Below are 24,979 nucleotides of genomic sequence, written 5' to 3' on the forward strand. Positions count from 1 at the left end.
TTAACATGTCCTTAGCTCTGTAATCATGTTCCTTAGGCTACATGGGGGCATTTTCTACAGCTATTCCGGCTGAAGGGGCAGATTTGGAAAACCACCCCCAACTACTAGAAACCTGCGGGCGTGCACATGTAAGGGGCAAGTCGGGGGTGCAGGGATATCCCAAGCCTGTGTGATGCCCAGCGTTTACTTTGTAAACATCCTTCTCCAGTCAGTAAAAATATTTTCAGTTAGAGGTGGCTGGGTGGCTCAGTAAGTTAAGCCACTGACTTCTGCTCAGGTCATAATCTCAAAGTTGGTGAGTTCAAGTCCCCCATTGGGCTCTCTGCTGATGTGAGGTTTTGCTGCGGAATGTAGCAATGTAGTTTTGCTGATTGTTTCCTTCGTTGTGCAGAAGCTTTTTATTTTGATGAGGTCCCAGTAGTTCATTTTTGCTTCTGTTTCCCTTGCCTCTGGAGACGTGTTGAGTAAGAAGTTGCTGTGGCCAAGATCAAAGAGCTTTTTGCCTGCTTTCTCCTGGAGGATTTTGATGGCTTCCTGTCTTACATGGAGGTCTTTCATCCATTTTGAGTTTATTTTTGTGGATGGTGTAAGAAAGTGGTCCAGGTTCATTCTTCTGCATGTCGCTGTCCAGTTTTCCCAGCACCACTTGCTGAAGAGACTGTCTTTATTCCACTGGATATTCGTTCCTGCTTTGTCAAAGATTAGTTGGCCATACGTTTGTGGGTCCATTTCTGGGTTGTCTATTCTGTTCCGTTGATCTGAGTGTTTGTTCTTGTGCCAGCCAAGTTAAATTTAAATTAGGGAAGTTGAGATTTTTAAAGTGGATGTTCCCTGAGTTCACACGCAAGAACACCCTTGACCATAGCAAGCTCTATCTCCCCTTTGCTGTTCCTTCTTCCTTCGCTGTGCCTGATGCAAGTGCATGGACAGTGTTGGCTTCCCGCCCCGCCCCCCCACCCCCCCGGGCGGGGTTGGGGGGGGCTGGGTACAGTCAGACTCTCAGGTGTCTGGCACGCACTTCTCAAACAGGTGGCTGGGGGTCACGTGCCCATCTCCGCGGTTCCTGGGTGCTCAGCTTGCCTTACTCTAGCTTGTATACTCAGGGCTTGGGCAGCGCGCGCTAGCTGTTCCTAAGATTTCCCGAACTGAACACCGAAGGAAAATTAAAGTCATTTAAAATTAATTAGAAAAGCAAGGCTTGCCAGTGGACTGGACTTTTCAAAGAAGTTGATTTGCTTACCAAAGTCAGACATCGGGCAGAATTCTAACGAACTGCCTTTTCAGCTAAATTTGCTCCCTGGGTCCCCGCGCATTACGAGTAGGACTCCTGCGGGTCACACACCCACGTGGGTGGGGTGGAGGCGGCCCACCCCCTTTCCCAGGGGCGCTCCTGAGGGAAGGCGCTGCCCTGCCTCCGGCCTCGGCTTTTTCATCGCGCAGTGCCAGTGTTTCGAGCCACTGAAGCAGTAGAGCGCAAGCCACCTCTTTGTTTGGGTAGTGCTGACAACACACCAAGGGAGCAGAGATCGTCCGCCACAGCAATGTGGAGGGGCCTCTGGTGGCCCACGCCGTCCACCTGGCCCTGACCCCGCCCTTCACTCAGCCCCGCTCCGCCCTCCCGGCTCAGACCCCGCCTTTCACTCAGCCCCCCCCCCCCCCGGCCGGCCCCGCCCCTCATCGGTTACGGCCCCAGACTCCGCCCTTCGCTCACCACCGCCCCGCCCACCCCGCCCAGACCCTCCTCCCCTTGCGCGGCCCCGCCCCTCAGGAGGTACAGCTCTGCTCACACCGCCTAGACCCCGCCCGTACGCGGTACCGCAATGCACACACCGCCCAGACTCAGCTTCTTACTCGGTACCGCCCTAGACCCCGCCCCTCACGCCGTACTGCAGCGCACACACAGCCCAGACCCCGCCCCTCACGCGGTACCGCCCTAGACTCCGCCCCCCAGTCGGCACGGCCCACACGCCCAGGCGCTGCCGGGCTCCTCACATTGTACTCCCACCCCACACAGCCCTAGTCCCCATCCACCTCCGTAGGCCCCGCCCCTCCCGGACCGCCCACGTCCGACTTTCTGAGGCCAGAAAGTTGATCCGGAAAAGCCCAGGCGCTAGGCCCCTAGGCCCCGCCCCTCGTCTGCGGCTCCGCGGGGACGCGCGTCATCTCCCCGCGCCGCCGCCGGAAGCTGGGTGTGTGTGACGACAGCGCCAGGCGCGGAGCTAACAAGTTCGGCGATGGCTGGCAGTGAGTGATGACCCGGTTACTGTCCGTTGCGCGCAGAGTCGTTTTGGCCGCCGTGCGCTGCAGCGCCCGCGGCTGCAGCGGTCTCGGCATGTTCTATGCCGTGAAGAGGGGCCGCAAGGCCGGGGTCTTCCTGACCTGGTGAGTGGGCGGCCCCGAGTCGCGCCCCCGGCAACCGCGCGGCTGGGAGGCGGGCTGTCACCCGGAGCTCGCGGCCCTCGGCCTGGGGTGCAGCGCGCGGGGGCCCGTCTCCGCCGGCGTCGGCTCGCAGGTCCCGGCCGGAGGCTCCGACTTGCGTTCCATGTCTGTTGGCATTGTCAGAGATGCCACGTGTAGTGTAAGGTGACCAGGGCTCTCCGCTTATTCCTTCCTTTTTGTTTCAGTGAAACAATTTCCAAGTGGTTACACGTAGCGGAACTCTGAAGGTACCTAATCGAATCTTCCCCGTGTCTTTATTTTTTCCAACATTTTTTTTTTTTTTTTTTATTTTTGGGACAGAGAGAGACAGAGCATGAACGGGGGAGGGGCAGAGAGAGAGGGAGACACAGAATCGGAAACAGGCTCCAGGCTCCGAGCCATCAGCCCAGAGCCTGACGCGGGGCTCGAACTCACGGACCGCGAGATCGTGACCTGGCTGAAGTCGGACGCTTAACCGACTGCGCCACCCAGGCGCCCCTTCCCCGTGTCTTTAAAAAGAGCAATTCTTATAAACTGATATTTAGGTCCCTGTAACAACCCTTTAGGTGGGTGAGTTTATTATTTTCAGGTGTCGTTCCCGTGGTCAGGAAACTCATGGGGCTAATAAGTGATGCGGTAGGACTTGCATGCAGGTGTTCGGATTCCAGGCCAGGACTCGCCCCGCCGTAGGATACCAAGGTTTATTATCCGTGTGTGTGCGTGCCCGCAGTTGTTTACCTGTGCAGCGGTGCTACTGAGGTAGAAGCAGCTCAGAGGCTCACCTTTTTGCTGTAATGAAATGTTAGCAGGGTTTTCTTTTTCGAACACCCCAAAATTCTAATGCGTTTTGAGATTGAGGAAACTGTTCCTGACTGGTGTGCCGTCTGGCTGGGACGCAGCACTACAGGGTGAGGTGTTGGACGGGAAAGAAAACCACACACGGTTTGCCCCCACGGAGCTGACGGACTTTTGTCACGCTATTCCTAACCTCAGAATCCTTAGAAAGAGGATGAGTAAGGGAGGAAGGAGGTAACATTGCACTCTGTTCCAGGAGCGAATGTAGAGCCCAGGTGGACCGGTTTCCTGCTGCCAGATTTAAGAAGTTTGCCACCGAGGAGGAGGCCTGGGCCTTTGTCCGAAAGCCTGCAAGCCCGGATGGACCAGAAGGTAGTCAGCCGCTCTCATCGTGGTGGCGGTTTATCAAAGCCTTGCACGGCCCAGCGTCACTTGATCTGTGTAGCTGCCGTCATAGCGGAGCAGATAGGATCGTTTGTTTCCATTTTACAGACAAGGAGACAGGCGGAAAGCAGTTTACCTTAGGGAGTTCGTTAGTACCTGAGTTAGAAACAGGCCAGGACACCAGTCTCCTGCTCCATTCAGTGTCCTCACTGTACTTAATTTTATCTTTAAAAAAATGCTTGTTCTGTTATCGAATTGAATGGGCTACAGTTTTGAAGTGGTGAGCGTAGGTTGTCTCAGTGCGTGCACCTGTATGGTGTGTCCTTTTTGTGTAGGACAGTCACGTGATCGGAATTTCCCCCAGTTTCACGTAGTGCAGAAAGTACCGTTAATTGAAGCGTAATTCCCAGTATAAGGAACATCAGGTGTGCAGGACTAAGGGTGACTGCCTTAGAGCACAAAATTTTAAGAATATAGTTAACCCTTGAGCAACACGTGTTTGAACCACGTGGGTCAGCTTATGTGAGGTCTTGGTTGTATTTATTACATAGGTTTACTTGTTATATTTTCGTTAATAACATTTTCTCTTGTCTAGCTTATTCTGTTTTAAGAATACGATATATAAGACATATACAAAATATGTGTGAATTGATTATTTACATTACCAGTAAGACTTCCGGCTAACAGCAGGCTATCAATAGTAGTTAAGTGTTTGGGGAGTCGACGGTTATACTCAGATTCTCGACTCCGCAGGGTGTTAAACCCCCCCAGGTTGTTCAGGGGTAAACTGTATACCTTAACCGACTTTGAAAAAGTGGTGTTTCATTAGCTTTACTCAACAGACTTTTTTTTTTTTTAAGTTTATTTATTTATCTATTTTTGGGGGGGAGAGAGAGAGAGACGGAGAGAGGGAGAATCCCAAGTGCGCTCCGCACTGTCGGCGCAGAGGCTGACGCACGGCTTGAACTCATGAACTGTGAGATCATGACCTGAGCTGAAACCAGGAGTCGGACGCTGAACCGACTGAGCCGCCAGGCGCCCCTAGTGTTAGGTGTTGTGATCACTGTTATAATCCCACTGGCAGCCCAGATGCAGATTGTGTCCTAGTCCAAGTTCAGGAGTATGGCTCTTGTCTTAGTTGGGTTCTTAACACCTCCTTTTCACGGCTTTTTTGTTTTAACCAATTAGCAATTTATTCAGACTTCAGTTTTCCAATATGTTTCTGTTTATTAAATACTCTAAGTCCTAGGGAAAGGTATTTCTTTATATCTATGAGTCACCTTTCTTAGATGTTTACAGAGACTTCCTAGTTAGTGACTGATGTATGTAAATTGAGATTTAACATTTTTGGTGTTCAAAAATTATAGCAAAGCAAAAGTGTTAGCCTCTTTCCCAGTTTTTCCCTTAGTGTGACCTATATTTTTATTTTGGGATTTTTGAGCTATTTGCCAGTTACTGCGATTTCTGTAAGATGATTTGGGGTTAACTTACTCAAAAAACACAGTTTTGTGAAGGAAAAAATTATCTGACGTGGCCTCTTTTTCCTTCAGTCTTATCTATCCTTTAAAAACTTTCATGCCAGGGGCACCTGGGTGCCTCAGTCAGCAGAGTGTCTGGCTCTTTACTTCGGCTCAGGTCATGATCTCATGGTTTGTGTGTTCAAGCCCCACATCAGGCTCCGTGCTGATAATGGGGAACCTGCTTGGGATTCTCTCTCTCTCCCCCCTCTCCCCCTCCCTCTCCCCCTCCCTCTCCCCCTCCCTCTCCCCCTCCCTCTCCCCCTCCCCCTCCCCCTCCCCCTCCCCCTCCCTCTCCCCCTCTTGTGCTCTCTCTCTCAAAATAAATAAACCTTTAAAAAAAAAAACCTGAAAAAGTAAAAACTTTCATGTCAATATAACCCTCTTTTACTATAAATAAAATCGATATTTAGAGCAGTATTAAAATTCTGCAAGATTACCCTTTGACCTATACTTGTGTTTTGGGTTTACGTGTATAAAGTACCTAGAGGTATATTTTTAAGGTAAATACAGGGTTACACAAATGTAGCAGAGTGGAAATACCAAACGTTACTCTATATGGTGACTTCACTCAGATTTTGCCTAGATAACCTTAGCGGTCTTCTGACGGGTGTGGGTTGAGAAGCTACTCCAGGCAGGACATCCTGGCTTGGATGTTAGCAGGGTTTTCTTTTTTGAACACCCCAAAATTCTAATGTGTTTTGAAGTTGAGGAAACTGTTCCTGACTGGTGTACCTATGTGGTAGGTGTTCAGTCAACATTTGAGCTCCATTTCTCCATCCCATTAGGGGTTTAGAGCTTAAAGTGAACTCTGTAGTGTTGGGCTTAGTTGTTGTTTTGGAGATAGAATCAGCTGCTCCTTCTGTGCCCCTATTCCCACTCCGTAAAATGATAATGTAGGAGAAGCTGCTCCCACAAAACGTGAGAGAGTATGAGAATCCCTTCGGGGTTAATCCCGACTTCACCTTCCCCTGAAAGAAAATTGTGCGGCTACTGCCCTGAAGGAATTCAGTCCCTTCTGCTGTTTGTTTCTGTTCCCTTTCTTAGCGTGTCCCGTTATCTGTGTACGTAAGGTTTGGTTACCCATGCCCGCCTAACTTTCTTGGAGGCCTTGACGGAGTCAGAGTGTCTACAGTAGGGGGTAAGGTGTTGAACCATGGGCGCCACTGATCTTACATACAAAAGTTGAGTCCTTGTTTTCTTTGTCTGGGGAGAGAGCCCCTCAGACTTTGACACTGCCTGCCATCCCCGTAGGATGCAGAACCTTTGGTATATTACACTAGAAATGTTGCTCCTGCCTTCAAATCGCCCTTACCAAGCTTTTCGTGGAAAATTCAGAGTCATTTCACAGGCCATCAAAATCTGAGATGGTGTGGACTGCCTGAAGTCAGTTCCTCTTTATAGGGCTACGTACAGAGGGTATTCAAGTCTGATTCGGTGATAATACAGAACTTACTGAATTTCTGGATTCTTAAGCATTTTATGTTGTGTTCCCTTTTTCCTGGTTTTTGAGTAGACTCTATCTTTCAGGAGAGAAAAAGGAACATGTACAAGAATCACAAGTGAAAACAAACAAGCGAGTCCGTGAGCCATTGGACGGAGATGAAAATGCAGAACCGTGTGCGAAGCATGTGAAACAGAACACAGAATCGGTGCCTTCAGTTAGCAAAGACACTTTTTCTTACATGGGTATATTTTTCTTGGATTTGTAAATATTCTATGTAATAATCATGAAAATAGGTGTAAAAACTTCCCACTTAATGGAGGAAATTTGAGCTAATGTTTACCATCTTTATTCTTTAAAGAAAGGGTTTTTTTTAATGTTTATTCTTGAAAGAGAGGGAGAGAGAGAGAGAGAGAGAGACAGAACATGAGTGGGGGAGGGGCAGAGCGAGAGAGGGACATAGAATCTGAAGCAGGCTCCAGGCTCTGAGCCGTCAGCACAGAGCCTGACGCGGGGCTTGAACTCAAAGACTGTGGGATCACGACCTGAGCCGAAGTCGGAAGCTCAACCGCCTGAGCCCCCCAGGCGCCACCACCTTCGTTCTTATCTGAAAAGATTATCTAAAAATCTAAGGTTACTCTTTTGTAGTTGATCAAACTGCAGAATTCTTAAGACTTTGGACTTTCATTAGAAAAGCGTTATGTGGCCTACAAATGAAAAACATCATAATCTTTTGAAATATCAGTATTCTCTGTGCACACAGGATTTCAGGTCACACGAGAAAGTGCAAAGGCTTCAGCTTCTTCACATAAGAAAGGGCCTGCACAGAGCTCTCTTTCAGCACCAGTACCTTCACCGTGGACGTTTAGCCTTTGCAAAACATGAATGATCTCACCTTGTCCTCTACCTCTAACTCCAGGGACCAGTTTATATTTAGTGACTTATGGTATACAAAGCACCTTTTTGTGTTTTAGACGTATGAACAGAAAATTGGAATAAGTAGCGTTTTTATATAAACCACTGTATTTGTGGTTCCACGTTTTCTCCAAGAATAAGCCATGTCATAATTTAATTCGAGGAAAACCAGTAGAAAATGTTGTGTTAAGCCGTATCACAAATGTATAAACCGGAGCGGCTGGCTGGCTCAGTCGGTAGAGCATGTGGTTCTTGACCTAGGGGTGTGAGTTCAAGCATCACGTTGGGTATGGAGCCTACCTTGAGAAAAACAAAACCGTGTAAATCAAGTTTGCAGTTAGGTAAAAAGACCAAACGTTCTTGATTGGGTTGTTTGCCAGCCGTAGTCAGAGTGTGTATCTGTGGGGTGATTGAGGGATGGCCATTTCTAAGGTACTGACGGTGGCTTAAGGTACGGTGGCACCTGGCGCAGTGCCTGATGGGTACTCTCATTTGAAACAGTTCGGTGACCAGGAAGGTAGTCATGTTGAGAGCGCCAAATTCAGTTGAGCCAGGGATCCTCGCCCGGCACCCACGCTCCTCCCACACTCCCAGCCCCGGGGATCCTCACCCAGCACCCATGCTCCCCCCACACTCCCAGCCCCGGGGATCCTCACCCAGCACCCATGTTCCCCCACACTCCCAGCCCCGGGGATCCTCTCCCGACACCCATGCTCCCCCCACACTCCCAGCCCCAGGGATCCTCGCCCAGCACCCATGTTCCCCCACACTCCCAGCCCCGGGGATCCTCACCCAGCACCCATGCTCCCCCCACACTCCCAGCCCCGGGGATCCTCACCCAGCACCCATGTTCCCCCCACACTCCCAGCCCCGGGGATCCTCGCCCGGCACCCATGCTCCCCCCACACTCCCAGCCCCGGGATCCTCACCCGGCACCCATGTTCCCCCCACACTCCCAGCCCCGGGGATCCTCGCCCGGCACCCATGCTCCCCCCACACTCCCAGCCCCGGGGATCCTCTCCCGACACCCACGCTCCCCCCACACTCCCAGCCCCGGGGATCCTCGCCCGGCACCCACGCTCCCCCCATACTCCCAGCCCCGGGGATCCTCGCCCGGCACCCACGCTCCCCCACACTCCTGGCCCTGCTCTGGTCGGGAGCGTGCTGTTCTGTCACTTAACACCTTCCCTCCTCTTCCCTCCCTCTGTGCCTTGTCCGGCCTGCAGTCCTTTTGACAAACAGCTCATAGAGCCAGGCCTCTGTTTGCTCCCATGGCCCTGCTTTTTAGACCTGCCAACTCAACCCCTCCTACCGCCCTGCTGAGCGTGTTCTGGTCACATCTGGGGCCCTAGAGTGGCCTCACGTCAGTCGTTTTCTGCCGTCTTCCTTACAGCACTGGTATGTTGATCAGACCCTCTGTCCTGATGGAAAGAATAAAGACCATAGTTTCCTTGAGGCAAATATACTAAGAAAAAAAATTAGACCAACGTTTATCAGAGGACTAGACCTTCTAGCGGCCAGGTCAGGAACTGATCATGTTTTCCTGGACAGAAAGTACTGACCGCATCGAACAGTACCCTCGCAGTTTGGCCCGTGGACGCTAGCTCAGTGAGTTTGTGAAATAGATCCTCACTTTTAGTGCTCTTGATCCAGTGGCACTCACTGAATTCCCTCTTCCAGGAGACTTTGTCGTTGTCTACACTGACGGCTGCTGCTCCAGTAACGGGCGCAGGAGGGCACGTGCGGGAATTGGTGTTTACTGGGGACCGGGCCATCCTTTGTGAGTAAACAAAAAAGCCTTCAAATCTGAGTGAATCTTGGCCCAACACTTGTGAGGGAACAGCCCGGGGCATGACCGCCTGGCGCGCGGCTTTGGCGGAGGTGACAGAACAACGAGCTTGGGCTGGTGCTGACACTGACAGCTTTGTTGCTCAGGACAGAGGCCTCAGCCTTCCTTTCTTGGCTCTGAGTCCTGACGTGTCTCTGTGTCTCGCTGACAACCTCTTATACCCAGATGACCTCCCTGCCCCCACTAGGCGAGTCACAGGTCTCCTGCGGGGTGGTTTTGGCAAGGATGTCCCAGGGGCAGGTCGCCAGACTTGGAACCCAGCGCGTCCCCATGACTCTTCCGAAGACCTGGGGGATCAGAGGTGACCTCCCGTTTTCCACAAGGTGCAGAGTCGGGATGATGCCAGGTGTGGTCATTCACAGGTACCCGCAGCAGTGTTAGGCGTAATGTAAGATAAACTGTTCGGTGATCATAAGGCTTGACATTTCTCTTGATCTGTGGTCTACTGAGTTCTTTCCCCTTAGTATCCCACTTTAGCTTTGAACCCTGTAAGAGGTGGCGAACTTGGGTTGCACTGAGTGTCTGGGCTTAGTGTTCATCTGAGACCATGCACTAATGTATTTTAGGGCCAGAAATAAAACTTTGCTTTTGACTTCTGGCCCAGGATTCTTTATTAGACCATCCCATGATGCTTTTCCATAAAATGTTAGTACTGCCGGTGTGTTTTGTTTGATGCTTTGATATGTCAAAAAAATATATACAAGCCTATCCTCCATTGAGAGGCTTATGGAATCACTTTGAGAATTAACTTCATCTTCCTTTGTATCGTTTTGAAACCAGGAACTTAGGCATTAGGCTTCCCGGGCGGCAGACGAACCAAAGAGCAGAAATTCATGTAAGTCGTCAGACACATTTCCCACCAAGTGTTAAATCCATCGTGGCGGTGAGCTGCATACACACTGTGTGTGTAAGATACTCAGAGTCCAGAAGAAACTTAGTTTGTGGTTACTAACAACTGCAATGGATAGGGATTTCCCAGAAAAATCCTGGAAGTGCTTTCACAAAAACGTGCAAATAGCTGTATGTGTAGCATTATTTCATAGAAAGAGTATACCCCTTACACTTAGCACAGAAAGAGAAAGACTGTTTAAGTGGCGGAGTGATTTTGAGCATTAGTGAAGTTGAGCGTTGAACAGTTTCTGTAGTATGCTGACTGACTGGTTTCTTCAAGGCAGCCTGCAAAGCCATCGAGCAGGCGAAGGCTCAGAACATCCAGAAGCTGGTTCTGTATACGGACAGTATGTTTACTATAAATGGTAAGTTTCTACCTTTCGCTGCTTCTGGTGTTGTCCTAGTAAGCACAAAGGGAAATGGTATTCCCTTCTCCAGTAGGAGGGATTGCATCGGGGCAAGAACGCAGACGGCAGGTGGGGACCACGTTTGGTTTGTCAGAGATCAAGAAAAGGCTGAGGTTCTGGAGCCCAGTTCTGCTGCTCCGCTGTGTGCCCCACAGTCAAGGTGTTTGTCAGGCACCGAGCACAGGGCAGTGGGGTCGGTGTGCCCCTGTTCTCGTGGTCCTTAGAGTGTAAACAGCATAAGTACCTTTCAGGGGGCCGGGCTGACAGCTCCTTCGGGAAATTCCGTGTTCAGGACGCGGGGTGGGGGGCTGGGGAGGCGGAGAAGGTGGCCTCTTTGGCTGGGAGCTGTGGGTCAGCACAAGTCTGAGCGCAGGGCTGAGCAGGGGAGCGTGCCAGGCCTGTGTCCCGGGCCAGAGGACAGCCCGTGCGGGCAAGTAGCAGTTGCACACTCTGGGCGTCTTGCATCCACACGACTCCTGAAACAGAATGCTAAGGGCACCAGTGACAGTCACAACAAAGTTTATTGCAATGAGAGTTAAGGCCGACCGATCGGGACCAACACTCTTGATCAGCGTGTGGCCTCGAACAGCCGGGGTACAGAGTTTTTATAGCCGATCAGATCATTTTATCATCACCTGGGAACAGAACAGAGAAACAGTTCCCAGATGAGTTAGAAACACCCCAGATGAGGTGATTATTTTAGACTTTCTGCCATTAAGTCACAACCAGTGGATCCTCCTGACCCTGCCTCTGATGCTCTTTTCTTTGAACTTTTGTTTCCTTAATTGGTGAAGCCTAATTTACAAGAGTATGAAGCGTAATTTACAAGAGTAAAGCAAGGCTGTTATCTCTTAACCTTCAGTGTCAGAACAAAGCTGTTATTTCTCAAGCTACACGTTAGCCCTACACTAGTTTAACCGTTACAGGCGGAAGAGTGGGCGGGTGAAGGAGGGAAGTCTGGGGGAGGAGCAGGGACATTGGAGCTCGCGGAGCTTACTTGACCAGAGCGTGTACTTCTTCCAGGGATCACTAACTGGGTTCAAGGTTGGAAGAAGAACGGGTGGAAAACGAGCACGGGGAAAGACGTGATCAACAAGGAGGACTTTGTGGTGCTGGAGCAGCTGACCCGCGGCATGGACATCCAGTGGGTGAGTGTGTTCCGAGCCGGTGCTGTCACCTGGCCGTCAGGACCGAATGTTCTAAGTTAACGGAGAGATCAGTGGTTTCTGCAAGTGATTTAACGACTTGAGAGGTAAAATAACTGTTTGCACGAAATTAACATCATAGCGCGTATTCGAAGTTGGAACACACTTGACTCTCGATCATCGCAGAAGTAACACTGCTCATTATTGGTATGATCGTGTGTAGACCACACTCTTCAGGCAGCGTTGTAGACGGATGTTCCGTCTTCTTTCTGTTGTCTTCGCGGTGCTTACTAGTGCCTGGCCTGGGCTCCCTCTCCTCCCCTCCCACTGTTAAAGTGACTTGTGACAGTCACTGTTGGTTTCTTGGGAATCAGCCATAATGTCAAGATAAAACTAATTTATGAGGAATTTTTAAAAAGTAAAGTGTGATAAGACTTTAGTAACATGACTTCTTTTCCAACATTGAAATGTTTTTCTTTATTTTTAATTTTTTTTTTTTTTTTTTTTTTTTTTTTTTTTAATATTTACTTACTATCGAGAGACAGACACAGAGCATGAGCAGGGACGGGGCAGATAGAGGGGGAGACACAGAATCTGAAGCAGGCTCCAGGCTCTGAGCTGTCAGCACAGAGCCCGGTGCGGGGCTTGAACTCACAAGCTGCGATTTCATGACCTGAGCTGAAGTCAGACGCTTAACCGACTGAGCCACCCAGGCGCCCCTGGAAATGTTTTTCTTATAATAAATAGTTTTTAGGGGCACCTGGGTGGCTCGGTTGGTTGGTTGAGTGTCCGACTTCGGCTCAGGTCGCCATCTCACAGCGTGTGAGTTCGAGCCTCACGAGCCCCGCGTCGGGCTCTATGCTGACAGCTCAGAGCCCAGAGCCTGCTTCATTTTCTGGGTCTCTCTCCCTCTCTGCCCCTCTCCCGCTCATGCTGTCTCTCTCTGTCTCTCAAAAATAAAAAATAAAAATAAAAATAAAAAAATAAACATTATAATAAATAGTTTTTATTAAAACTACCTGTTCAAGCAATACAGAGCACGTTGAACGACAAGCATTGTCTGAACCCTACCCTGTCATCCCTCCCTAGGACTACTGGGAGCAGTTTGGTGAACTAGGGTTTAAATTTGCCTTTCGGCCATTTAGATATGAACAGTGGTTATATACATACATCCCTTCTTTTGGACAGCATTTAAAGACAATAAAGTACGTGCATTGGATACATATTTGTGTGTCTGTACATACATGTGTTTTGCCGGGAAAGCCCTCCCAGTTCCATCTTTCAGTGGGGAAAGAAGGCAATACAAACAGGAAAATCAAGTTTGTGGAGAATGAGAATGGGATTGTTGCAAATGCCTGCATTGCACAGGTGCCCTGGGCAGGCAGGCTGTGCTGTCGAACTGTGTCGGGGGGTGGGGAGGCGAGTCCTGTCCCACTCTGGCCACTGGGAACAGTTGTGTTTTTTACAGTAAGGGTGTAGTCGTGTATTGCTTATGTAAAAAACCAGTGAAGATAAAAGAAACAAAATTTATTTAACAGATGCATGTTCCTGGTCATTCGGGATTTATAGGCAATGAAGAAGCTGACAGATTAGCAAGAGAAGGAGCTAAGCAATCTGAAGACTGAACGAAGTAATTTTAATTCTTGGAAAAGCTTCCGTGAGTGACTCTTTTCTTACCTTTCCTTACTGGTGTGAAAAATAAATCAGAAAGTACATCAGAAGGTCATTCTGTGATTCCCTGTGGTTACATGTATAATACATTGAACAAATTTGAGATCTGAGCATTATTTGAGATTTCAGCATTATGCTTTATTGGGTTGGACACTGTTCTCATTAGTTTTATGACCATCTGGACAGAAATTTTAGGACTTGATTTAATAAGGCATGAATACAGCAGTGGTTTTAAAATGCAGACCGGAAGTCTGGAAGTATTCTAAAAGTGTTTATTTACCTTACAGTTGGCAGGATTCAGTCTCAGAATATTCTGGTTGACTTGTATCTCTCTGTGGAGTAGAGCAAGTCAGGGCTGGGCCCACACCTCGGTGCAGAGAGAGCGGACTGGGTCTTACCTGCCCGGGCACCTGTGCGCAAGGCAGGCCTGCACGTCCGTAGTCCTGGCTGCTTGACCACTGATAGGAGCAGTTACTTACATAGCAAAATGCATAAATAAACCTTTTAAAATTTCTTTGGCTGTTTTTTGTTTTGTTTTAATTTTTTTAACGTTCGTTTATTTTTGAGAGACAGACTGTGAGCTGGGGAAGGGGCAGAGAGAGGGAGACACAGAATCCGAAGGAGGCTCCAGGCTCTGAGCTGTCAGCACAGAGCCCGATGCGGGGCTCGAACCCACAAGCCGTGAGATCATGACCTGAGGCGAAGTTGGATGCTTAACCGACTGAGCCACCCAGGCGCCCCACTTTGGCTGTTTTTCTTAAAAGCACTGTGCAAGTTAAAGTTTGATATAATTGTTTACTTTTACCTTTATTTGTTTACTACTTTGTTTTATCATAAAAACACACAGAAAATGATACAAATGTATAGCTTCTTGAATTATTTCTGTAAGGTTAATTCCCAGGCGAGAACTAGAACTTGGCTGGACACCCCAGAAAGGCTCTCCACGTTCTCCAATCACAGCCCCTCCCTCCCTCCAAAATTAATCCTGACTTTTATAGAAATGACTTGCTTGTGTTTCTTTATGGTAATTCGGCCTTGTGTACTTTTTTTTTTAACTTGAGATTTCTTAAGTTTCTTTAATTTACAGGTTCCCCTGCCATTTATTGGGATCCTCACAAGGTTTACCCGTTGAGGAACCTGGGCCACTTGTCCTGTCGTTTCCCACGGTCTAGGTTTCTCCATATACACTCTCCCGGCACAGTCTGGCATTTTCTTTTGTCTTCTGAATTTCCTGCAAGTTGGCAGCGGGACCCAGAGGCTTGATCAGGATCGGGTTCCACGTGTTCAGCAAACGATAGATGGTCGCGTGCGGTCACTTGCAGCTGCAGGCTGTGGTCGTCGTCTTGGCGTTGGCAGCTGCCGGTGCTCAGTGCCCGGACCCACTCGTCGTTCAGGCTCCAAAGTGGTGACACTCTGGGACGTTGCCCATAGTTATCGGCTGGAGTGGTTTCAGAAGATGCTTCCTGTCGCCTGTCTGGTTGTGCCGTGGTGGCGTTCATTTAGGGAAGTCAGCAGACACGCAAAGATGATTGGTCTGTCGTCTTTAGAGGGCGACCGATCAAGGTTTTTTATTTATATATTTTCATAACGTGTGTTGTGAGCTTGTGTACTTATGCCTGCTTGACAGGTTTCAGGTCATTGCGGTTTTTATCTTTATTGAAACCACATGGTAGCTTCTTTGGCCTGTAGGAGGGAGGTTCTTCCGGTTGGCTCTTGATTTCTTTGGATATTCATGTGGACACACATGTGCACTGACCACACCCATTTACACGTGTAGACCACGGGCACACTCGTGCGCAGTCCACGTGCCCTGGCATGCTCACACACAGACCACGCATGTATGTGCCCCCAGTCATCTGCTCCATTGCCGTCTGCTGTGTGGGGACTCAAGACCCATCTGTACATTTCCTCCTCCAGATCTGGAATTGGCTGTTCCTCTAAGAATCTCCCCTCCCTCCCCACTCCTCCCCTCCCCTCTCTTTCTTTCCCTCCCTTCCTCTCTCTCTCTCTCCCTCCCTCCCTCCCTCCCTTTTTGTTTCTCTCCTTCTTTCCCTCCCTTCCTCTCTTTCTTTTTTTCTTTCCTTCTCTCTTTCCCTCCCTCCTTTCTTTCTCCCTCTCTCCCTCCCTCCCTTCCTTTCTTTCAAGGTAAGGAATGTCCACACCCAATATGGGGCTTGAACTCATGACCCCAAGATCAAGAGTTGCCTGCTTTGCTGACTGAGACAGCTGGGTGCCCCTGGCAAAAAAGGTATTTCAGGTGCTCATTGCTGTGGGGTTGGTCTTTGCCTCTAGGCCTTTTCAGGGAACAGAATTCTAAAACATGCACGTACACATATTTTAAAGATGAAATATTCGAGTTCGTGTTGATATTCTCAATAGAAACTCAGGATTTCAGAGTACTTAACTCTTCTATATTATGTCTGTGTCTCCTTCTACACTGAGGATCCTGGGATAGATATTCCTTAATTACCAGCTTGCTTTTTTCCACTTGAACATGCAGTGTGTGGATACGAACACTAACGCGTATTCTAGTGAAAACAGTGCTGGGTGTACGTTGCCGGCCATTACTTGATAAGATCTCCCCCTCTTGCCCTCCTCTGGTTTTCCTCCTGTGCATTTCATGGCCACACAGCCAGTGTTCGGTCAGTGTCCTCTTGGAAACCAAATTCCCTGAGCTCCCCACGTTGAACTTTGTTTGTTTGCTTTATGCTTGAAAGCAGTAGGATAGAAATCCTTGGCTCACATTTTCTTTCCTTGAGCATCTAAACTACCGATTTTGTTTTCTTCCAGCATGAAAAGTCTAACGAGTCTTACGTTCCTTCTTATAAGTCATGTGCTCTTTAGCTAGATGTCCAAGGCGTGGGTTTCTTGTTCTTGTCTCTCCAGTCCTTACTGTGTCAGATTGTGTCCCTGTGTCCCGCGTCGGTTGCCCGCGGTCAGAATTTGCAGGAATATGGTGAGCTCTTGGCGCGTACATTTCCAAATCTGCTACTTCAGGAAGCTTGCCTTGAATTGTGGCTTAGAGTTCTGTTTTTCTTGGTTTTCTTTGGGGTTGAGGGACCTTGTTCTGTGTATGGGAACATCTGGGTTAGCCATCCTTGGTCTTTTCCTCTTTTTCTTGAATCTCATTTATGTTTTAAGTTTCCTTTGTTTTTTAAAAGTTGTCCTCCTGGTGACATCCTGTCTCTGAAGGCATTACTTACTGCCTTCATTTGCTCTCGATTCTCATTTCTGAAAGTAGTTGTCTTTCTAGTTTTCTTGAGCTCTGTCACCTTATTTCTGGTGTTTTCTAGCACTAATTTGCCGCCCTCCCATCTTGGATCTCGTTGTTTGAGGCTTTGAAGCCGCACATTTGGACCTGTGTGGTGTCTGTCTGGAGTGCTCTCGCTGTCAGCAGGCTTTTATTTTCCTTTTCTTTTTTCTGAGAATAGCTCTGCGTGGGATCGACACTTTCCTGTCGCTCATTTTCCTAAACATTTAGTTCAGGTCGTTTTTCTCCACAGAGCTCTCTGCTCTTTTGAATTTTGAATAATGCTAAAAATGTGGCGGCTGGCTCCCAGCACTCTCCCGGCTCTGGCCCTGCCCCGCTTGCATTGGGTCCCTCTCCTTCCTGTCTGTCGTCCCTGTGCTGTGCTGCTGGCTGTGTCCCCACAACACGGGTCCCTGCCGGCTCGGCTGCGGTGGATCTCGGGCTCCACGGCTCCAGCCCTCAGACCTTCTTGAAGCGGGTCCCTTGCATCCGTCACCACCGGGGGAGGACAGCCGCCCTGCTCCAGCCACCGGCCTCAGGCCGGCCCACCATGCTTTGCAGTGGATACCCCCTGTTTCCTTTGGGGTTGTCTTTTCAGGGGCCCGTCAGGACCCAGTGGCCCCGCTGTGCCTTTCCCCGTGGGTGTGCGGGCTGTGCTGGGCGGGCCGTGCCCTTCACTGCCGCACGTTGGCTTTGTGGAGTGCCCACACCACTGTGCTTTTTAGCGGCTTTGTGGCGGTGTGATCGACAGGCAGCAAATGGCGTGAAGGTAAAGTGGGCCGTGGACTCACCTGGGAACCTCTCGCCAGGACTGCCTGTCACCCCCCCCACCCCCCCGCCCCTCTGAGATCCTTCCCTCTTTGACCCCATCCCCCGGAAGACCTTCCGTTTGCTTTCCGTCGCTGTAGACTAATTTGTGTTCTTTGGGATTTTGTATAAATAGAGTCATGCAACATAAACTGTCTGTGGCCAGAGTTTCTTTTCGTCGGTGTAATTATTTTGCCCCCCCCCCCCCCCCCCCCCGCGCCCACATGGGTATCAGTAGTTGGCTTCCCTTCACTGCTAGGTGGTGCCCCTTGTAGGCATGTCTCAGTCTGCGCCCATCCTCCCGTTCGAGGCTGTCCCCTCCGTTTGGGCTGTTGTGGAGAGAGCTGCCTGAGCACCGACGGGCCAGTCCTTCTGCGAGCACGTGCTCTGATTTCTCTAAGTGGAACAGCTGGGCCACAGGGCAGTGGGTGCTCGACTTCAAGGAACGCCAGCTGATCCCTCTGGCCATTGGACTTTCCCACCAGCACGGCAGGAGAGTTCCGGTTCGCTCCGCGTCCCCGCCGGTTCTTCTGGTCACCTCGTTCCATCACGTCCGCGGTTCTGTTTCAGGTGAAGACTCGGGAAGATCCCACAGCGCCCTCGCTGCTGCCACTGCTCTGCTCCCTCCCCCCCCCCCCCGCCCCCGCTGAACGTCTGATTTTGCTTTAATGGGGCGGCGCCTCTTCATGGGCCCAGGATTGGAAGTACAGAGGCGAGAGATCGTGCCTCCCAGACCTTCCAGGCTGCTGGGCAGTTTGCACGAGTGCACGTACCATCCGTGCGGAACCGAGAGTGCGTGGAGCTCTAGGTAGGAGGAGGCCCGGCCGCTTTTCGTGAGAAGGGGAACAGGACGCCTTCAGGAAGCACATTCCTTCTTAGGGTTGCCTAACGTGCAGCTGCCTCATTACAGCTCCAGAGTCGTGGTTCTGTCTGCTTTGTCAGCTCCCGGAGACATTTGAGGGCTGCCGCGTAGACCAGGCGGGGCGCTGTGCCGTGAGGGACCGCCGCGTAGACCAGGCGGGGCGCTGTGTCGTGGAAGATACCAGCTTTTCAAAAGCTGCTGCTGCTCTCAAAATGTGTTCCTGGTGCTTTGCAGACGGAGGCTGTTGGAGCGTCCCCGTGTCTTCTACGCCAGAGCGACGAGGCGGCTCCATTGCTGGGGGTCGAGAAAGCCGAGAGGATCTCTGCCTTCTTTCAGGACAGGCTCATGGGATGTGGGCGAAACGAAACAAATCCGGAGAGCCGGTCCCGGGTGGGCAGCCTGCGTGGTGGTGAACCGGCGCCGTGAAGCCACACGTCGGTCCCAGTGCGATCAGTCCCGACGGGCGAGCTTGGGGCCTTAGGTCACGTGTCTTAGAAAGACCTTGGTCTCCATTTCCAGAGGTCTCTTAATGCTCACATCCTGGTAGTTCCGGAACGGGACGGGAGAGCTGCTCGGGAACAGCCCCTTCTCTGTGACGGGTCGGTCGGACTCTCGCTGCTCCGCCACAGCAGGTGTCCGAACTAGGCATCCAGCACCTCCGCAGAGTGTCTCTTTGGCGTACAAATCCTGCTTTAACCTAATTTTAAAACCCAGAGGCCACCTTACCTGAGTCATAGCTGCGATGGACCGTGTCCCCCAAGTTCATATGTTGAAGCCCTGACCCCCAGTGTGGCCGGTATTGTTATGCCCAGAATTCGTGATCCCCAAAGACCACCAGGGAGCCGAGTCCGATGCAAAAGCAAAGAGCCTTTATTCGAGCTGGCTCGAGCTCAATCCCCTACCTGCACCGACGCAGCGGTGAGATGACACAGCGGTGAGATACCGGAGAGAGAGCGAGTTTCAAAAGGACAAAGGTTTTATTGGGGCCTAGGGGCAGTTGGTGAGGTAATGGCTGTGGCCTCAGCCGATTGGCTGGGGAAGGGTCGGAGTCCTGTTACGCAGGTCAGGTCGCTGGGCGTGTTTTGATCGGGAGGTTTGAACGGGTGAGTGTGAGCGGGAGGTTACTCAAGGGGAGGAGGCTTGGTCAAGGTGAAGGACACAGAACAAGATGGAGTCGGCCGGCATAGGCCCACCCTTTCAGTATATACAGATGGGGCCTGTGTGGAAGTAATTCAGGTTAACGAGCTCACTTCCTGCCTGCCCTTGCCACTGAGGAAAGAGGAAAGGCGGCTTGAGGACACAGCAAAGCCAGGAAGAGAGCCCTCTCCGGAAGGCAGATCACTGACACCTTGATCTTGGACGTGGCCTCTGGGATCGTGAGAAGTCCACGGTCGAGCCCCCAGCCGGCGGCGTTCTGTCCGGCCGCCTGAGCGGGGTCCCTGCCACGGAGGTCTGCTGAAGGCCAGTCTCCTCTCCTGGGGAGGAAAGGAGCGTGAGGTCCAGTCCTCTACCCCTCGGTGGCTACCTCTCCTCTGCTTACCGTGCGGACAGCAGGACTGCGCCACGTGAGCCAGGGCGCGTGATTCTTCGCAGATTCTCCGCTCGGTGGATGTCAGTGAGGCAGCCCTGCTCTGTTCGGTGACGGGTTCTCCCGAATGTAATTGTAAGTTGGTAGCGACCACGTTGTTTTGCTGAAGCCTAGGAAACCAAAAATAAAAGTCGAGAAATAGGACTGTGGAGAGAGGAGATGATTACTCCCATATTTGGTCTGTGATTTTTTTTAAAACCAGAAGAATGTCTAGTTATTTAGATTTAGGAATCTCGACGCTGGCTGGGACTTCCTTCTCTGTGACAGGCCCTAGCGAATCGATGGGTCCGCTTAAAGGTATTCAGACAGACTCTCTGAAAACTGCGAGAAGAGACCCGTGAGATCTGTGTTTTCCAGCAAGCGCTTGTTCTGCGTTTTCAAAGCCAGCGGGTGATAAGCAGCGAGGCCTGCTCTGGTGTCTGGACCTCTGCTGGTGACCTTCGTTTCTTTTGTTGTTATTTTATGTTTTGTTTATTTTTGAAAGAGACAGCATGAGCCGGGAAGGGACAGAGAGAGAAAGGGACGGAAGATCTGGAACGGGCTTTGTGCGTGGGGCTCGAGCTCATGAACCAGACCGGGAGCTCATGGCCTCAGCCGACTGGGCCGCCCAGGCGCCCCATTTTTTGCTTTGAACGCCCGAGCAACACGAGAAACCCCTGTCTTGAGGCAGACGGAAGCGACCGTGGTCAGGCCTGGAGGACCGGGCCTGGGGACCCGCTGGCTGTGAGCCGGACCAACGTTAAGCGGCGCCCGGGACCTGTCCCCACTGCATTGTGTCAGCAGAGGCCTTCGAGGCACATGTCGGGTCAGTGCACAGCTCCCTTCTCCCTCTGAGCCCTCTGTAGGCACGTGCGCTCCTAACACGTATGACCTCACTGCAGTCCCCTCATGACCAGCGCACCGTCCAGCGGCTCCAGGCTCGGTCCCGAGGGCATCGTGCTGCTGAGAGGGCCACCCGTGCCCTCGGCACTTCAGGACGCTCCTGGGGACCCCCTCTGCCTTGTCTGGTGCGCCTGTCTCCACGGCCTGCTTCCCACCATCTCTGGGTGGAGCGGCTCGAGGCCCGACGCAGCCTCCGTGTCAGCCGGAACCTAACACGGCGTCTGCTGGTGCGGGTGACGGCACCGCCAGCCAGGCCCTGAGCACGTGGGACAGAGTGTCGCGACCTGTCTCGGCGGTGGTGTGTTCTAGAACTGTAAATGATCTTCAGTTTTTAATTAAAAAACAAATTCTCGGTGCTTTCCTTTTTTCTTTTCTTTTTTCTTTTTTTTTTTGACGTTTATTTATTGTTGAGACAGAGAAAGAGCATGAACACGGGACGGTCAGAGAGAGAGGGAGACACAGAATCTGGAACAGGCTCCAGGCTCTGAGCTGTCAGCACAGAGCCCGATGTGGGGCTTGAACTCAAGAGCCATGAGATCACGACCTGATCCGAAGTCAGACCCTCAACCGACTGAGCCACCAGGAGCCCCTCCTTTCTTCTTTTTAAATGTTTTGTTATTGAGAGAGAGAGAGAGAGAGAGAGAGAGAGATACAGAGATACACGGTGAGCGGGGGTGGGGCAGAGAAAGAGGGAGACGGGGAAGCCCAAACAGGCTCCCTGCTGTCAGCACAGAGCCCAACGCTAACGAGCTGTGAGACATTGGCCTGGGCGGAAATGCAGAGCCAGCCAGGTGCCCCTTGGGGGCTTTCTTAAAGTTTTACATGTGCTAATTCGTCTCTAATCACTCCCTCGTTATTGTTGAATAGTTCTTTTCTTTCCCAAAGAAGCTCACTTGACCTGGAAAAAAGTTACAGAAGATGGTAGGGCTCTGTAAGGACCGAAGACTGCTCGAGGAGTTTCACTTGTTAGGAAGGGAATTCTCCCGCGGAAACTGCCCGACCCTGCAGGCCTGCCCTCCCCCTCGGAGCAGAGGGCTCCCCTGGTCTCCCCATGTTTGTCACATCCCGCAGTGAGAGCGGTTCCTTTTGTTTTTGGGTGTTTGTTAAAGTGTGATGCGCAAGTCCTGCCTTGAGGTTATTGGGTGTTAAGAGAATGAAGCGTAAAAAGAGAAATTGAAACTAAAACAGAATTTTCAAGGTTATATGGCTCTTCCTCCCGTATTACCCCCAAGAAGCACATCCTTTATGGTTTTTTGATAAAGGCTCTGAAAACGATTCTTGGGTCATTCGATTATAACTCTTGGCCACCACATTGTCACGATTCAGCATGACCCGTGTCTTTCCCTAGGGCTGTGTTGGTGACCCACCCTCAGAAGGGCATCTGTGTGGGGCTCGCTGTTCGTCACAGTGAATTTGCTGGGCCTCACCCAGGGCCTTGCGGTGAATGACTCTTTATCCTTGTCTGCAATGAGGGCAGGAGAACAGTTCCTCTGGAAAATTGTCGTGACGGGGCCCGTCGTAATCTCGTCTACTGTATGGGTTGACCGAGAGGTTGGGAAGGCACCCTACTTGTTCTGTGATCCCCAGAGAGAGGAGGCCACTCTGGGTCAAATGTACGTGTGTGTGTGTGTGTGTGTGTGTGTGTGTGTGTGTGTGTGTGTATCCATACTGCTTTTCAGAAGCCTTTGCATTTTTCATAAAAAGTATCCGTAAGTCTGTACCCGCACTAATATTAAGTTTCCCCATACCTTTTCTGTAGATACTTTTTCACCTTTGCCAAGGCCCTTTACCAGACTCCTTGCACTAACTTACATTTGAGATTTCTGGGGAGGTTGGAAATCTTTTTATAAATCTAGATGGTTTCCCATCTAAAGAAAGTAAATACTACACCTTTATTCAAGCCTTTTTAAAGGTACTTCAGAAGAAGAAACAGGTATGGCATGTGACTGTAGTTGATAATATTGTACGGTATACTTGAAGTTTGCTAAGAGTAAATCCTTTTTTTAATTTTGAGAGAGAAAACGCATGATTGGGGAGGGGCAGAGAGAGGGAGAAAGAGACCATCCCATACAGGCTCTGCACTTACCAGCACGGAGCCTGATGTGGGGCTCGAATTCATGAACCGTGAGATCATGACCTGAGCCAAAGTCAGAAGCTTAACTGACTTGAGCCACCCAGGCACCTCTGCTAAGAGTAGATCTTAAGCATTGTTCATGCACACGTACAAATAAAAGTTTACCTGTGAGGTGATGGATGTGTTACTTAACTTGATGGTAATAATCATTTTACAGTGTGCGTATAAATCAGCACATTGGCCAAAAGGAGACCCACACAAGTATAGTCACCTTGTCTTTGACGAAAGGGCAAAGACAACTCAATGGAGCGAAGATAGTCTTTTCAACAAACGTTGCTAGAAAACTGCATCCACACGCAAAAGAATGAATCTAGACCCAGACCTGACACTCTTCACAAAAATTAACTCAGAATTGGGGCGCCTGGGTGGCTCAGTCGGTGAAGCGTCCAACTTTGGCTCGGGTCATGATCTCACAGTTTGTGGGTTCGAGCCCCGCGTCGGGCTCTGTGCTAACAGCTCGGAGCCTGGAGCCTGCTTCGGATTCTGTGTCTCCCTCTCTCTCTTCCCCTCTCCCGCTCGTGCTCTGTCTTAAAAATAAACATTAAAAAAAAAAAGATTTTTTTAATTAACTCAGAATGGATACTAGATCTAAATGTAAAACACAAAACCATAAAACTTCTAGAAGATATCATAGCAGAAAAGCAAGGTGCCCTTGGGTGTGGCGGTACCTTCTTAGATCCAACACCAAAGACACAAGTCATGAACGAACTAATACTCTGTACTTGTTAAGATGAAAACCTCCTGTTCTTGAAGGACACTGTCGAGAGAATGAGAAGACAAGCCACAGACTTGGGGAAAATATCTACAAGAGGCACCTCTGAGAAAGGACTTCTCCAGAACATACAAAGAACTCAAAACTCCAGAATTAGCAAACCAACCCGCCCAGAAAATGGATCGGTGGCCTTGACAGAGACCTCACCGAAGAAGACACACAGGTGGCAGGCAAGCCCCTGAAGAGCCGGTCCACGGCACAAACCGTCAGGGACAAGCGGTTTACAGCCGTCACGCCGCTGCGCACGTACCAGAGTGGCCCAAACCCGAACTCCGACGGCACCGGATGCTGGTGAGGACGCGAGGCCTCGCGAGTGCTCACTGCTTGCTGCCGGGGACGCAGGGTCACGCAGCCACTTGGGAAGACGGTTTGGCGGGTTCTTACAAAACGAAACCTACTCTCACCACGCGACCCGGCAGTCACGCCCTTGGTACTCACCCAAAGGGGTTGAAAACTTACGTCCACCCAGAACCTGCACACGGATGTTTGTAGCTCTATGTGTAATGGCCAAGCCCTGGAAGCAACCGGGTGACTGGACAAACGCCCTGGAACATCCATATTCGCTAAACCGTAACCAACTATCAAGTCACGAAAAGACGCAGAGGGACCGTAAATACACGTTACTGAGTGAAAATCAAATCTGAAAAGGCTATGTGCTGAATGATCACAACTCTAGGACATTCTGGAAGAGGCAAACCTGTGGACACAGTTAAAAGGTCAGGGGTGGCCAGGGGTTGGGGTGGGAGCAGAGGGAGGGATGGGTGGGTGGGGCCCACGGGAGTTTTGGGGCCGCGAGAGTGCTCTTCGTGATACCGCAGTGCTGGGTGCGCTTCGTTACCATTTGTGGAGACCCCCAGAACGTGTGAGACCACGAGTGAGTCCTACGCAAATTCGACGCCGGGCGATGATGCCTCAGTTTACCTTCGTCAGTTGTAACGCATCGACCTTGGGGGGGCGGGGCTGGGACGCGGGGCTCTAGGGGCCATCTACCTTCCTCCTAACTTGGCTGTGAACCTAAAACTCTAAAAGAATAAAGTCTTTTAAACATCATGTTGTACATTTACATATAATTTTGTCAACTCTGCCTCAATAAAGCTGGGGGAGGGGCGCCCGGGCGGCTCAGTCGGTTAAGCGCCCGCCTTCGGCTCAGGTCATGATCTCGCGGTGCGTGGCTTCAAGCCCCATGTTGTTCATGTTGTTCTCTGTGCTGACAGCTCGGAGCCTGGAACCTGCTTCGGATTCTGTGTC

The 24,979-nt window shown here is 50.7% G+C and overlaps 1 protein-coding gene across 2 annotated transcripts; it reads left to right on the top strand.

Moving 5' to 3' along the window:
• The first annotated feature begins 2,196 nt into the window (after nucleotides 1–2,196).
• Nucleotides 2,197–24,451, top strand: RNASEH1 (ribonuclease H1). 2 transcript variants are annotated; one of them, XM_042933772.1, is made up of 9 exons: nucleotides 2,197–2,382; nucleotides 3,470–3,585; nucleotides 6,645–6,803; nucleotides 9,154–9,253; nucleotides 10,103–10,157; nucleotides 10,494–10,578; nucleotides 11,644–11,768; nucleotides 13,304–13,422; nucleotides 23,713–24,451. In XM_042933772.1, exons 1-8 carry the CDS (start codon nucleotides 2,252–2,254, stop codon nucleotides 13,388–13,390), a joined length of 858 nt encoding a protein of 285 aa, XP_042789706.1. In that variant the 5' UTR covers nucleotides 2,197–2,251; the 3' UTR covers nucleotides 13,391–13,422; nucleotides 23,713–24,451. The 2 variants fall into 2 exon arrangements, with proteins under 2 accessions (XP_042789706.1, XP_042789705.1); XM_042933771.1 differs by lacking the exon at nucleotides 23,713–24,451 and adding an exon at nucleotides 13,724–13,950 and having other exon boundaries at nucleotides 2,198–2,382.
• Nucleotides 24,452–24,979: the final 528 nt, after the last annotated feature.

This window comes from Panthera leo, chromosome A3 (assembly GCF_018350215.1).
Source record: "Panthera leo isolate Ple1 chromosome A3, P.leo_Ple1_pat1.1, whole genome shotgun sequence".
Lineage (NCBI taxonomy): Eukaryota > Metazoa > Chordata > Mammalia > Carnivora > Felidae > Panthera > Panthera leo.

Bases quoted from the DNA above. Each gene is read 5' to 3' on its own strand.
- RNASEH1 (XM_042933772.1), top strand. From the start codon at position 2,252: ATGACCCGGTTACTGTCCGTTGCGCGCAGAGTCGTTTTGGCCGCCGTG. The intron at 10,158-10,493 runs GTAAGTCGTCAG...GGTTTCTTCAAG, and splicing joins ACCAAAGAGCAGAAATTCAT to GCAGCCTGCAAAGCCATCGA. The intron at 10,579-11,643 runs GTAAGTTTCTAC...TACTTCTTCCAG, and splicing joins CAGTATGTTTACTATAAATG to GGATCACTAACTGGGTTCAA.